Source organism: Sander vitreus, chromosome 19, assembly GCF_031162955.1.
Source record: "Sander vitreus isolate 19-12246 chromosome 19, sanVit1, whole genome shotgun sequence".
Lineage (NCBI taxonomy): Eukaryota > Metazoa > Chordata > Actinopteri > Perciformes > Percidae > Sander > Sander vitreus.
This window is the reverse complement of record NC_135873.1, coordinates 5,609,966-5,624,603: the sequence shown is the minus strand read 5'-3', so window position 1 is coordinate 5,624,603 and position 14,638 is coordinate 5,609,966. Positions and strand designations below refer to the sequence as shown.

Below are 14,638 nucleotides of genomic sequence, written 5' to 3'. Positions count from 1 at the left end.
TTAAGCAGCAACTATTGAGAGAATGAATAAATAGTTTACGTTCAGTGTTTGTCTGAACCTTGGTCAGACAAAACAAGAATTTCATGAAACAAACAATTAATGGATGATCAAGAAAGTAATAGGTAGATTAATCTGTAATGAAAATGATTGTTAGTTGAAGCCCTAAAGGCCCACAGTAGAGGTGGAAATACTTTTTACACATTTGTTGCACATAGTCATCTCAGTGCTACACCTACAACTGAGCTGTGAGACCTAGCAGAGACCACAATAAATGAATGAATGAATTTGTGTTCATATTAATGCCAGCAGAAACCCACACAGTGCTTCTTTATTCCAGATTACACCGACGATATGTGATAAAAGTCCCAGCCAGAAAAAATTATAAAAGCAGTAAAAGATTATTCATTGTTTTTATTGATAGGGACAACATTAAGACAATAAATAGTGTGTCTTGTGACATAATGTTAACAAAGTACACTGTTCATGAACAAGCAACAATAAGACAATTATTATTTCTATCTCTATGTTCCCTGCTGCAGCCAGCATTCCTCTATCTGTCCTCCCTTCCCCTGTCGACGTTGCGTTCATTTATGATACTATATTGTTCATTACTAGTCTTGCATACACCTTTGTCAGACAGAGAAGACCCGTGTACATATACAGCATCTATACATACAATCTACATTGACAGTAGGTTAACAAAAAGTGCTGTAATTTCATGCTACAGTGCGGCGCTAAATTAAGACCTACAAGTAGTACGCTTTTTCCGCCTAAAAAAGAAAGTCTGAAAATATAGTTTGAACGTCTGGTAATATTTCTTTCTGCTAATTCCTTTTCAAAAAAATCTTCATGGTTATAACAAAGAAAAATAACTTTCTTTAACAAGTTACCCAACCTTTTTGCAAAAGAAGCCAGGCTGCAAATCAATTCATTTAAATCAGTGAAATGTGCCTGATTCCTAAAGGTAATTTAATTATTTGAAACTGTTATTGAAATATTTTTGAGCAGTTAAATAAATTCCACGTGATGCTACAGTTTGATGTGTATAATCGTCGTAAACATTAATCTCATACAACACATTCAATAAGGAAATGTATCGATGCATTCTACTGTATCTACATTATACAGTCAAATACTAAAAAGTACAAAAAATAGTTGCTTCATTGGAGACAGATGAGAACTGACCCAAATCCTATGACGATGAAAACAAACAAACTCCGAAGGCGTGTGTTTCACGATGTAAAACATCAGTGGTATAAAAGTCGTCCCGAATAAGGCAAAAACAATAACATGCCTTCTGATGCATGATTTCAAATCAAAGCTTCACTCAACAGTGATATGACAGAAAATAAAATAAAGTGCCTATTGTGTGAATAAGTTAAGATGAAAATCGCTGTGCATGAGTAGAGGTTCAGAACAGGGTTGTTGTCAGTGTGTCGGGGTGTGACTCAGCGCAGTGAGTTGGTGGGCATACAGTCACACAGAGCCCTCCTCTCTGCCCTCAGCACCAGCGTCTCTGTCTGCAAGGGACAAAACAACAAGTCAACTTAAGGGTATACTTGCTACTTTTCAAAATCCTATTTTTGTCCCCCTCACTTTTACAGCTTCTGTTTGACTAATTTACTAAAAACAAGAAACCGTGTCCTTTTACTGTCCAACCGCTAAAATCCAGATGGGAGAAGCTCTAAGTTCATCAAAAGGTTAAATTGTGGACTTCTTTTTTCCCAGATTTTGCCTCTCTGGCAACATACAAGCTGCTCTACCATCTTGGTGGAGGTTGTTAGGGCTATATGCAGCTTATGAGGAACACACAACTACACACTACTAAAAAAAATATTTTAAATTATTCTGAAGATGCTAGAACTGATCATTAAACAAAGATAATGCTGTAAAATACAGTACACTTTGTAGTAAATATAGAAATAAAACATTATTCATTGACTCTAAAGGTGAATTGTTGACTAAATTGTATTTTTGTCAAACATTTTCATCCAACATAACAATCCAAAAAGTATCAGGTAGGTCTGTATCAAGACAATTGTTGATTATTATTATTATGGTTATTGGGTTTGTGCATTATAATTCAGAAATGTATGTATGCTTTTTTTGGTGTACTAACATTATTATGGAAAGCATGATAACCAATTTAACCATAATTTATTATTTGCTAGATCATACACATTTACATAAATCAAGACAATTATATTACTTGCATATGCTTTTTTTTTTTTTGAAGAACTTGACTTCATTGTGAAACCTACCATATAAGATCACATTAAATACAATGTATGTTGAATGACAGCACATCTTAAAACCTCCAATATCCAGCCATCATCATCCAACCCCATAAACAAAGTCACTATTATCATACACCAGCTGTTATGTGGAAGACTCATCAGCTGGTGAATCATGAGCATTTAACACTTTTCCATGGGAGATGAAACATTTGTCAAACAAAATCATAAAAAGGCAATAATATAGGGCCTCAGCTTCTGACAAGACAACTTCACCTACCCTGGCATCAAGGTTAAACGCGGTCTTCTTTAGATCTTGCAGTGCCCGCTGCATAAACTCAAATGCATGACAGTCCACACATGGGCGGCCTGGAAATTAAAGGAAAGAATATAGAAATAAAGAGTTTCACATTAAAGCAGTGACCTAACTCAGAGATGTTAGTTAGCTACACAGCAATATTTACCTAAGGTTTGCTAACAACTGCTAGTATTAGCCACGATAAGCAAGTGGTCATACCAGACCAAGAAGGACTGGAGCAGCAACACCTTGAGTGTATTGATATTGAATTGAGCAAGGGGTGTCTTTTATTGCTTTTGAATTCAACTTTTCGTCTGTAAAAGGGAAGGTTGTGTTATTTTTGCTTTAGAAAATGTACATAGTCTCGCTTTGAGGAGCTATTTATGTTGATTTTATTCTTCTGGCATTCACTGGAGAGGTCTACTTTTACGTATTGGTGTAAATGTTGCAGATTTCCATCTTGACAATAGTAAATATAACTGTGGAGAAGGCTAGACCTCAGGGCTTTTTTTCATGACAAAAGGGTCAAATTTCCAATTATCACCAATCGCGGTTGCAATACAAAATCATAGGTATTTGCCTTTAAGCCGCTACTTTATTATTATTATTATACATTGTTTGAACCAGTAGAGATGATAAAATGGGTCGTTATGTAGCAGTGCGGGCCGATTTTCATGTTGTGTTAAATAGCCTACCTACACCACTGAGGATGACCTACAATTCCCACTAAAACCTTTGTGGGAACCTGCTATCATTAGACTATGAAAAACAGCACTATGGCAGACAGATTTTCGCCTAATAAACATTTTAAAACCCGTACTTAATAGGTAGAAAAATGTATCCAAATCTCATATTTTTAGTCCACCTACTTTCGGCAGGAATGACAGTTCCAGTCTCCTGATCCGCATCAGCTGCACGGAGACAGAGGAGCTGCACCGCAAGAAGGAGCACCGCTGCCTGCAGATATCCACTGGACGCCATGGTGATGATGTGATCAGTTACCTTTAGGAATTAAAAACAACAATGTGCAAGTAGTTAAATACAACAACGGAAAATGTCCTAGAGCCTATGGCCGTCAGTTAATGAAATAACAGAATCTGAAATGCTTTGTTTAGAAAACAGTCCAGTTTTCATCGGCAAATGTATATATATGTATTTAAAATACAATATGCGGGAAGAATTACTGTTTATTTAATAAACTGCATGTTATCCTACCGTGAATCAGTCGATATTTTGCCGAACACCAGCGCAAAATGCCCACCTAGGATTGTTTAATGTAGATTAAGGGAGCGCGCATGCGTGTGGCTCATCTAAAATCTGCTTTGAGAACCCGAATCAAGACTTCCGGTTAAACATTCAAAATAAAGGCCTTGTAGTAGTAGTAGGCTAGTAGTAGTAGTAGTAGTAGTAGTAGTATAGATTTTATATAGATGTTATTGTCGATGGTGGGAAGTATATAAGTAGCCTACATTTAATCAAGTACTGTATTTTGTAACTTTCCACTTTTTGCCACTCCACAACAGGGAAATATTAACTTCACCACATGCATTTTACAGTTTTTGTTTTTTCAGGTTAAGATTTAACATACCAAACATAGAATATGCTGTAGATTAAAGTAACCGACGTATAAAGTAGTAAACATTTGCTCCATCCATCAGCTACCACGTTAAAATCTTGCTTACATGCTAATACATAGTAGTTAGTATTACAATGCAGTATTGATACTTTTACTTGTATAGAAGCTCTAGGTACTTCTTTTCATTATCATAATATATAACACAACACTGCATTGTGCATATACAGTGTACGTATTGTTTAATTGCAGATATGGTAATAATGGCAATGGTCATTTTCACTTTTTGTAAGAAATGGTTTGAGACGTCAAAGAAACTTCACTGAATTATTTCAAACTAAATAAAAATAAAGCACACATTTAATGTTCTTTTCCTTTGTTTTCTTTTTCATTGTTACTTAGCCAATGTCATGGAGCATTGTATTATAAGGCGGTTGTGAAGAGAGTGAAAAGAATGAATATGAATACAATAATTTAATTTAAAAGAATTAAGTGAGGAAAAAATGACATGCACCTTTCTGTCAATTTGCCTATGCTATAGTTATACCCATACACAGTTCCATTTTTATTTTTAGGTTTTATTTTATGGTTCAATGTTGTCAAATGCCCCCAATTTTGTTTGCTAGGATGGCGAAAGCATGACCCGCCTTACTCTCACTCTGATTGGCTAGTACTTGTAGCCTGCTTTAGTTGGGTTGGTTAGGTGTAGGCATAAGGAGTGGGATTGGTTAGGGTTAGGGTAGAATGTCAAGGTAAGCCAATCAGAGCCAGATAATTGCAGAGTAGGGCGGGACATGACTTCGCCATCCTAGATTAAAAAAAATACTCGCATCCCAGTGTGGGCGGGGTCCTGACTGTTTTCTTAGGTAGCCCATTAAAATGCCCGAACTCAAAACACTTCTTTTTCCAAGATGGCGTCGATGAAGGACAGCGACACCGGCCTGTGGCTTCACAACAAATTGGGATCCACGGACGAACTCTGGACGCCTCCGAGCATCGCTTCTCTCCTCACCGTGTCAGTAATTGACAACATACGACTGTGCTTTTCGAGCTTATCGCCGCCAGTGAAGCTTAAACTCCTGCTCGGGATGCTGCATCTTCCCAGGCGGACCGTTGACGAGGTGGGTTGCTGTGCGTTAGCTAGCTGTTAGCCTGACAGGTAAAGTAAGCTATTAACTTAAATACACAGCTAAGAGATTGGATCAGTCTCCGGAAAATTGTTCTACATCTAACCATTGCTGTTCCTGTGAGTGTTTCAGACTGCCGGTGAAACGTCTAAGTTCAGCACTGTAAACTCTAGGCGGCAGAGCAGAATCCGTCCGCGGTCACCGCCGTGATCAAAACCGCTTTCCTTTGCCGCCTTCCCCTCAATGAAATGACTGGAGGCGGCGAGTTACCGTGCGGCGATGTGAATCCCCTTTAGCTTGCTAACTGTAATGATTGGCGACGTAGCTAACGTAAGAAACAGAAAGCTGATGTTATTCCTGCGACTGACAACTTGATTTTGCCTCCGTTTCTAGAGAACAACATCTAGACGAATTGACGTTAATGTTAGATAGCTAACACGACTAACTTGACGTTAACACACAATTTTTTCAGCAGTGGTTTACCAGACAACGGGAAACAGAGCGGTTCCCTCGTACAGACATTATGGTGGGATGGGGACAAGGGAGCACACTGAGCTGGAGAGGGCGGTATCATCACTTTTTTTTGTCAAAATGCAGTATACAAAGATACAGGTAAACAACATTAGCACACATAATAATTTATACATAATAACATGATGAACATAAAGTAAGAATATTAGGGACAATTGCCTTAAAATAAATAAAACAACAGGAGTACATGTATAAAATCGCATTCAGTCAGTGGATTTGGGGGAAAAACTTAAGTAAAAGAAATAGTATCTCCAATGTAAAGTAAAAAATAAAAAGTAAGTGGTACGCACAGTAGTAACGTAGCAAAATGAATACCAAATAAAAGAACTTGACAGAATGTTCCTAATCAGAGTTGACTTTTCCTTGCCTTATTACTGGCAGATGAATGTTTTGTAGCTGCTTAAACTGGAGCTAATTTGAACTACTTGACATAACGACTGCAACTAACGATTACTTTCTGTGTTGATTATTCTGCTATTTAGTTTCTGGATCAAGCCGGTAATTGTTTGCTCTCTTAAACCTTAGAAAATTGTGTATACTGTCCACCACAGAGCCCAAGGTGACACATTTTGTTTACTTTTTTTTACTCTGTTTTAAGTCTTATATTATTAGTACTTGCGTTTATGATATTTGATTGTTTTCAATTTTGATATTTAATTGATTCCCTGCGCTATTCTTTGTTTGTGTACTGTTGCTGTATTTTGTAAAGTGAGGAAAGTATTTTGTGTACGGTCAGCAGGTGGCTCAACATGTACTTTTACACATCAGGACAAGAAAATCCGCTGAAATGTGACTAATCCCACTTGTACCTCTTGCACTAAATGATCTGAGAGATGATTTGATTGCTGCCATATGTCTACATTCATTTTAGCAGATGTTACACTGAGCAATACTGTAGGTTGTTGAGCTACGCTGTTGGCTACATGTGATCAGTGTAAATTTGTGTTTTAAATACAAAGTTGACAGATGCTTCACAAATCCCGTTACATCATCTCACAAGTTGCAGAATAAAATCTTGGTGATCAATCAGTGATTAAATCTAGGTCAGTTGTCCGCTAACAGATCTCTAGCTACAAGTACTCAGCAACAGTAACAAGATCTAAATGAACAGTTGATCAAGAGAAAACGAAAAAAAGGCATTAAACGTCAATTACGTTAGTTAAATGGATTTAGGATTTTCTGGCTTTTGGATGGACAAAATAAGCAAATTGAAGCCCGCACTCTGGGCTTCTAATGGACAATTGTCATTATTACAGTTTAAATTATTTATTTAAAAACTGGAAAGATTAATCTGCAAATAAAAAAACAAAAACATTAGTTTGTTAAAAATGAATCTGTGATCTTCAAGGGGTTTCACTAACAGTCTTCGTCTCTCGCCAGATGAAGGAGGCCCTGTCGGAGATAATCCAGCTGGCTACGGTGGATTCAGAGCCCTGGGTGTTGATGGTTGCAGACATCCTCAAGTCCTTCCCAGAGACTGGCTCTCTCAATCTGGATTTGGAGGAGCAGAATCCAAATGTGCAGGATATTCTTGGAGAGCTCAGGGAGAAAGGTAGGAGATGTGTGACTGTGTCTTTTACATTCATTTAGCTGTGGTTGCCCCTGACTGACTGTGTAAACAGAACAACACACCATTAATGATCTGTTGCTCAGCCTATTGCTCTGAAAAGGAATAATATATGCTTACAGCAGAATTGTCTACATATGGTTGAATGTATCAAATACAGTTCCTTGATTGCATAAGTTAAGATATCCACATAACGTGCTGGTACTGTTTGGAAAAGTTTCATTGACTGACGGATTATAATTTAAAAAGATAGATAGATAGAGAGATATATATATATATATATATATATATATATATATATATATATATATATATAATTATTATTTTTTTTGTTGTTGTAATTTTGCAAGCTAGTTTGGATTTACCTAACATTGAACATTGCTGAACATGGGCAAGTCGGGCTGCAAAGTGACGCTTAAAGCAGCCACAGACGGAGATCTTTAAGTTTCTATCCTGCGGTAAACTGCTGATTAATCTCTTTCCCTCCTCTCCTTTCCAGTGAGCGAGTGCGAGGCGTCTGCCATGCTTCCTCTGGAGTGCCAGTACCTGAACAAGAGTGCGTTAACCACTCTGGTGGGACCCCTTACACCACCCGTCAAACATTTCCAGCTGAAGAGGAAGCCCAAGAGTGCAACCCTCAGAGCAGAACTTCTACAAAAATGTAAGTTACTTTAACACTGCTTTTTTTTATTTTGAAGTATCAGTGTATCTGTGGCTTTTGGCATATTTGTATATGACATTGTGTGCTAGGTCAAATATTGTGAATTTGTTGATTATTTATTTCTGTTTGTTCACAGTTTAACTGTCCCAAAGAGGTAGCTGGAATTGTGCATTATTTTATTTCTGTTGTATATTCCTTTCTGTTCGATTCTAGCCACAGAGACAGCCCAACAGCTAAAAAAGACAGCTGGAGTGCCTTTTCACGCCAAAGGGAGAGGATTGGTCAAAAAGATTGACACTACTAGTGAGTTGAAAATTAATAAATGCACCCACACATCTGCTCTTTCAGTGCTTTAAAAAAGTACCATCATAACATTCATTTCTATCAGTCAAAAAGTCATATATTAATGTGTCACTTATTCCAAATGATAGCCAAGAAACGTTTGGTGATACATGTCTCAATATTTGCATTACAGCTCCTCTCAAGGGGATTCCCAAGGCCCCATTCCGCAGTCCCACTGCCCCCAGTATGTTCAGCCCTCCCAGTAACCGCACGCCTATTGCTCCTGCACGGACGCCCCTGCGTAAGGAGAGGGGGGTCAAGGTAATGTCGTATTTCCAAAAATGCTACCAGAAAATGGAATCCTGCTTAATCTTATGTCTGTTGCATGTAATTTCCCTCACAATTACCACTTTGCAGTTGTGTTTTATTGTCTTGTTCTTGCTTAATTTGTAAGTTTAAGGTTTTTTCTCACAATTGGCTCTTTTTTTCTTCTCCTTTTTCAGCTGTTAGATATTTCCGAGCTGGATATGGTCGGAGCTGGAAGAGAAGCTAAGAGGAGAAGAAAGACTTTGGGTAATTATATTTCCAGCCCTCCATTAGCCCAAGTTTATCTACACCATGACTTTATTAATCCGTATTAATGTTTTCTTCTGCCTTAGAAACGGAGGCTGGAGAGAAAGCAGCCAAAGAAGAAGCAGTGGTGGAAAACACCACACCCGACTACGCTGCCGGCCTCGTCTCTGCACAGGTACGTGACTCCACGTGTTCACATCACTCAAACATTCTGGATTTCTCCTGTTTCGTCTCAGATTACCCTCTCCCCCTCTCTGTCTTACTCTGGCTCTATCGTAACAAATGCTGTTTGGTTTTTCAGAAACTGGGGGCGTTAAATGAGAATCCTCTGCCGTCAACCAGCTACCTACCGGCCACACCCAGCATGGTTCCCTCCTCCTCTTACATTCCCAGCTCTGAGGCCCAGCCAGGTTAGACAAGACCACAAAGCATTGTAGTGTTGGGTCAAACAGAAGTTTCTTTTGCATCCAGGGCTCAGTGCTTTTATATACTTACTAGTTCACAGAGACAGAGCGCCATGTCAATCTCACTTTGTCTTTTCTTCACCAACCTCTAAAGCGAATGCTGGTGGTTCGGGATGGGACACGCTGCAGTCGGCTCGCCAACCGGAGGAGTCTGCAACAGTGGGCGCTGGCGCCACCGCCACCTTACCAGGCCAGTACAAACAGAGGACGCCTATGTACAACGCGAGCAACACGGCCAATCCTGCAACCCCCACGTCCCCCAGCACGCCGGTCTCCACCCCTGCCAGCAACGGGCCCCCGGCAGCTGCTACTGCCAGCCAGCCGGAGACCCCCACCCAGCCTCCCAGCACACCTCAGATCCCCACCCCAACACCAACCCCTATGCCACCACAGCCCCAGCCCAAAAAGAATCTGTCACTCACGGTAAGGGGGAGATGGACACTTCAGTAATATTGAATCGGTTTTATGTATTTAAGCTTTGTGTTGTCCTCAGTCAGCTAAATTCTCTGCTGCATGCTGTTTGTGCTCCTCAGAGAGACCAGATGTACGCTGCCCAGGAGATGTTCAAGACGGCCAACAAGGTGACCAGACCAGAGAAGGCCCTGATCCTGGGCTTCATGGCTGGATCCAGAGGTACAGGAGGAATCTTACTAGCTGCCTGAACAAAAAATGAATAGAACAGCTTTTTCCATCAACAAACTTTTTCTAACTGGTGTTATAAAAAAAAAAAAATCTTTCTCACAATGTCTGTCCCTTACTGAGGGACTGACGCACATTGTTAAAATGGTGCAAGCCCAACAAATGTATTTGTCACTATGACCAGTGTTTCCTTCCTTACCCCCTTTGATGCATAGTCTTTTGCAAATGAGCCTTCATCACAACATTTAAACAAGGCAAACGGCCTACAGCTCTGAATAGAGACAGAGGTCTTCAGATCTGATTAAGAGAATTGTTGAAACATTTTGTTTTTACGTATTTTGCAATCAACTTTTTTCGCTGCCATCTTAGGATGAAAAGTAATTTGGAGAAACAACTTGATGTGTTTATATTGTTATAGTTACAGCATGTACAGTTGCATGGAAGTGTTAGTGACGTTTGGTGAAGGTGTCTTTATGATTTTCTTCATTGACTGACCACTCGGGTGCCAACACATGCTAAAAATACTGCGATCCAGCAAGTTTACCTTGGAAATGAGACCAGTTTTGGCAATTATTCCCAGGTAATAAATGGATCTTAATTCCTGGTATTCAACCTGGTAAGTTTGCAAATCCAGGGTGTTTTCACACCGACAGCCTTAAGTTCGGTTGAATTGAACTAGAGTTTGTTTGCCCCGCTGGTGCGGTTCGTTTGGGCAGGTGAGAACGTGGCAATCGAACTCGGGTGTGCATCAAAAGCGGACCAAACAAGCATACCGAGACCTGCTTGAAGAGGTGGTCTCGGTACGCTTTCATTCAAACTCTGGAGCGGTTCGTTTGTGGTGAGAACGTGATCCGTACTCGAACCGCACCAACTCCGCAAGTCTGAGCTAATGTCTCCTGTAGTCAGGTATGTTTAGCAATCTGCGATGCAGAAGAGCAGCAAACTGTAGCGGCTTGCAGTGTTTCTATTACAGAAATAGACTGTAGTCAAGCTTCCCGTCCATCACTCGTATCTCCGTGGTCAAACTAGCTGCTGCTAAAATTGGAGACAGACGCCGGCACAGCAGAGCAGACATAGTAACTAGAGGTCAACGATTAATCGGCCGATTTTTGGCTTTTTTTTTTTACATAATCGGCATCGGCCAATATCCCAGTATATCAGGCCGATTAATAGGCAGGCGCATCTGCGGGCAGCCTAGTGTTAAAAACATGAATAGGCAACATTTTTTACAGCGCACCCAGACCAGCTGCCTCCAGCCCCTCCCCTCGTGAATTCTTGCGCCGTGTGTCTCGCACAGTCACTTCAGGCTCAGACACTACCGTTAGTAGTAGCATATTGCTGGTGTCTAATTAAGCCGTATTTAACACCGCGGCCACACCTCTGTGGAAGCTCCCCGAATGTCATTTATCAGAGTCTGGTTGTTACCCCTGTCCGTGGCAGTCTCATCCACTCCTATAACGGAGCTAACCGCTAACGGAGCTAATCGTTGCTAATCGTTGCTAATCGTTGCTAATCGTTGCTAATCGTTGCTAACAGAGCCTTCAGTTCCCCGTGCCTGTATCCATTAACTGCATCTATGGACTTGAGTACGAATAAAACCCTTCATTTTATTAAATTGGCTGGACGAGTTTTAAATTCCAACTAAGAGTTGTTTGAATGACAGAACTCTGCTCAGATAAGATCCTAATGAGTGCAACAGGACATGTAACAGTAGGGTCCCCAAAACACAGATAAAACACTTCAACAAATGAACAATGATCTAACAAACAAGGTGAACAAGAACTGACTTTAGAGAGCCCTAGTCTTATGTGATTCAATGTTGAGATTAATAATAACGTCACTTTCTGTGAAGCTTGCAGATTTGTATTCTCAGAAGTTTAATAAATGCTACTAAGTGCACTAAACTTTATTTTTTCATTGAAAAGTTTATTTTACAAAGTTTATTTTCTTCTTACCTGTTTTGTTTATTTAATATATTTTTCATACATTATTTATACAATATACAGTATGTTTTTACATTATACATTTTTAATTGAAGTATACAAGTGTAGATTGGGGAAGTGTTCAATAAATGTTTTTGTTGAGAAATTCTGTGTATATTAGTGTTACATTATATCTTTCAAATAGAGGTTTAAAAACAAGCACATATCGGCCAAATATTGGCCAAAATAAATCGGCAGCATTTATCGGCTGACCCTGATTTCTAAAGATCGGCATCGGCCAGAGAAAACCCATATCGGTCGACCTCTAGTAGTAACGTCTCTTGCGAAACAATTTCTGATAATTTTAATGAAATTAGCTGGTTTGACCACTAGACCAGAACACAGGACCTTCTTCCTGTATTTACTTTCTTGCTCCCGCCCGCCAGACATATCCGACCAATAAGAGGGCTGGACGTTCTTATCTGGTTTGTAATGACGCATTTTGGTACACTTGGATTTTTCCAGGTGTCAAACCAAACCAAACTGACCGAGGGCAAATCACTCCAAGTTACTTACTACTCACCAACTGATTCGGACTAAAGCAAACGAACTACAGGTGTGAAAACGCCCTAAATGCCCTTTTCGAGGTGTTCATTCAATGAATTTAAATGAAAACCAGTGGCATAAATGCACTACCCAGGCATATATTTACATTAAGTGTCCCTGATGGTTCCTAAACACAACGCACAAACCTGGTAGGGCCAATAATAACCAGTCTGCTTCCTTTTGTCTGTCTTGCAGAGAACCCGTGCCCGGAGCAGGGGGACATCATCCAGATCAAGCTGAGCGAACACACAGAGGTCCTGCCCAAAGCCGACGGCACCGGCAGCACCACCATGCTGGTGGACACAGTCTTCGAAATGAACTACTCCACAGGACAGTGGACCCGCCTCAAGAAATACAAACCCATCACCAATACCTCCTGAGGCGCTTAGCTTGCTCAAAATCACACACCCAAAATTTCTTATCCATTTCGAAAAAACATGTTTACACACTTACAAGTATTTGCATTCACATTTGGGCCAAATCAAGCACTGGGCGGGTGTGAGGTCGTCAAGGAGAGAAAGGTCCTCCCTGTTTCGGCACCGCCAAAATGCAGGACTCTTTGAAGAATATTTCTGTACTTTTTGTTCAGTTGTTTCCCTTAGCCTTTTATTGTTTCAGTTTTTAAGTCACCTCCAATTCCTGAATGATGCTGTGGTCAGGAGGGGTGAGAGAGTTATACGAGTCTGAGCAGAGGAGTTCTTCTCACGGCAGGCACCTTTCAACATTTGTGCTCTGAGGTACAAGCATGTCGCGTGTCTCGAAAGAAGAAAAGACGAGACGTCTGTATTTTTCTGTATGAATGTCACATTTGCAGCTTATCTTCTACCTTTCAGAACAGAATCATTGTTTGTGACAAAACAATGACAGTCATCAAAGAGGTGACCAAAAAAAAAAAAAGTTATCAGTGCTGTCAAGTTCTGTTTGGAGCCTTCTGGTAAATGTTTTCATCCTTTTTTCAAAGAAGGGAAGAAAATAAAGTGACAACAGACTCCAGGTGGGCGTTTCTCATCTTTTACTCACTTTTAGCTTTTCGGGAATTTTTCACAGGTTTTTTTGTTTGTTTGTACTTAAATTCTAACATGAAGCCAGACATTTAAGCAGCTTTTCAGCAGCATTTTGGCCTAAATGGTACTCAACTGTCTTTGAAGTTGAATGAAATGAAATATTTTAACTATTATAGGAAACTACAGTGCACTCACTCTTGTTTACCTTGTATGTTTAAAGGAATTGCTCAGCCAAGAAATGGTCACACACACAACCACAGCCTGACATATTCTGTTTATGTATAAACTTGTTCTCATTTAACTCTCAGCAAGAAAGCGAATAAGCATGTTTCCCAAAATGTCCAAATATTCCTTTGAACTAGGAAAATGTTAGGGGTGGTACTGTTCATGAAAAACCATCCGAACGGCTCGGTTCGCTTGTCTCGGTTCGGAGCGTGTGTGTGTCGCACAGTTCGTCAGTATACTGTTAATGTGCACTAACCACTTACTGCCGTAGTGCCCACTTTCGACACCTATGTTAAAACACTTACTGGAAACGACCATAGACAGTATATAAACTACAAGGGGGATGAGCGTGACGAACGCAACACATAGCAGCTGATTGGACGAATGCGTCACGTGGTTCCTGCTGCTCCCGAATTTCAAAACTGACTAATGGCGTCTCGTTCTGAATACGATCTTGTATTTTACGAAAATAGTTCACCGAAAAGTGTTTATGAAAACATTTTATTCCAGAAATAGGCCATAGAGTTGCAATCTGTCTTATTTTTTGATCGACAAAGGTCAGTTTAAAAGATTTTCGTCAGATTTTGAGAGGCGCCGAGCCGAGCGCTCAAGTGGAGTGTGGAGTGCTGCAGGTCACGTCACATGCAGAAATGTCAAGTGGGAGAGATAAGGAAGGCTGCCTGGAGCTGGAGCATGCGCCAGCGTCGTATATGTCTGGTGTGTGGGAACATTTTGGATTTCATGTTACCTATGATGACAGCAGAAATAAAACAATAGAACTGACACTGTGTGCATGGATTGTGCAACATGCATTCAATATGCTAATTTTAGCTATATCTCATATGCTGTATATTTCTGGAGTGTTAAAGATTAAAAGAAAAATTAACAAGAACAGTACAGAACCGAAAACAGTGACCCTAAAACCGTGATAC

General features: G+C 40.0%; 2 protein-coding genes across 2 annotated transcripts; one reads left to right on the top strand and one right to left on the bottom strand.

Annotated features, from left to right (window-relative positions):
- Window positions 1–396: 396 nt before the first annotated feature.
- nicol1 (NELL2 interacting cell ontogeny regulator 1) lies at window positions 397–3,936 on the bottom strand. The gene is made up of 3 exons (XM_078276272.1): window positions 3,402–3,936; window positions 2,515–2,603; window positions 397–1,520 (listed from the first exon to the last, which is right to left on the bottom strand). Exons 1-3 carry the CDS (start codon window positions 3,511–3,513, stop codon window positions 1,449–1,451), a joined length of 273 nt encoding a protein of 90 aa, XP_078132398.1. The 5' UTR covers window positions 3,514–3,936; the 3' UTR covers window positions 397–1,448.
- A 1,047-nt stretch (window positions 3,937–4,983) lies between these two features.
- Window positions 4,984–13,470, top strand: nelfa (negative elongation factor complex member A). Its single transcript, XM_078276270.1, has 11 exons — window positions 4,984–5,226; window positions 7,144–7,315; window positions 7,830–7,991; window positions 8,205–8,294; window positions 8,467–8,594; window positions 8,777–8,846; window positions 8,933–9,021; window positions 9,148–9,256; window positions 9,405–9,733; window positions 9,844–9,943; window positions 12,673–13,470. Exons 1-11 carry the CDS (start codon window positions 5,017–5,019, stop codon window positions 12,855–12,857), a joined length of 1,644 nt encoding a protein of 547 aa, XP_078132396.1. The 5' UTR covers window positions 4,984–5,016; the 3' UTR covers window positions 12,858–13,470.
- The last annotated feature ends 1,168 nt before the right edge of the window (window positions 13,471–14,638 follow it).

What these genes read in the sequence shown, in the direction of transcription:
- nicol1 (XM_078276272.1), bottom strand. Translation starts at nt 3,513, where the DNA reads ATGGCGTCCAGTGGATATCTGCAGGCAGCGGTGCTCCTTCTTGCGGTG. An exon ending in AACTGTCATTCCTGCCGAAA is followed by an intron (nt 2,604 to 3,401) that starts GTAGGTGGACTA and finishes TTTAATTTCCAG; the next exon opens with GCCGCCCATGTGTGGACTGT. An exon ending in CGTTTAACCTTGATGCCAGG is followed by an intron (nt 1,521 to 2,514) that starts GTAGGTGAAGTT and finishes TGTCCCTTGCAG; the next exon opens with ACAGAGACGCTGGTGCTGAG.
- nelfa (XM_078276270.1), top strand. Translation starts at nt 5,017, where the DNA reads ATGGCGTCGATGAAGGACAGCGACACCGGCCTGTGGCTTCACAACAAA. An exon ending in TGGAGAGCTCAGGGAGAAAG is followed by an intron (nt 7,316 to 7,829) that starts GTAGGAGATGTG and finishes TCTCCTTTCCAG; the next exon opens with TGAGCGAGTGCGAGGCGTCT. An exon ending in GTAAGGAGAGGGGGGTCAAG is followed by an intron (nt 8,595 to 8,776) that starts GTAATGTCGTAT and finishes CTCCTTTTTCAG; the next exon opens with CTGTTAGATATTTCCGAGCT.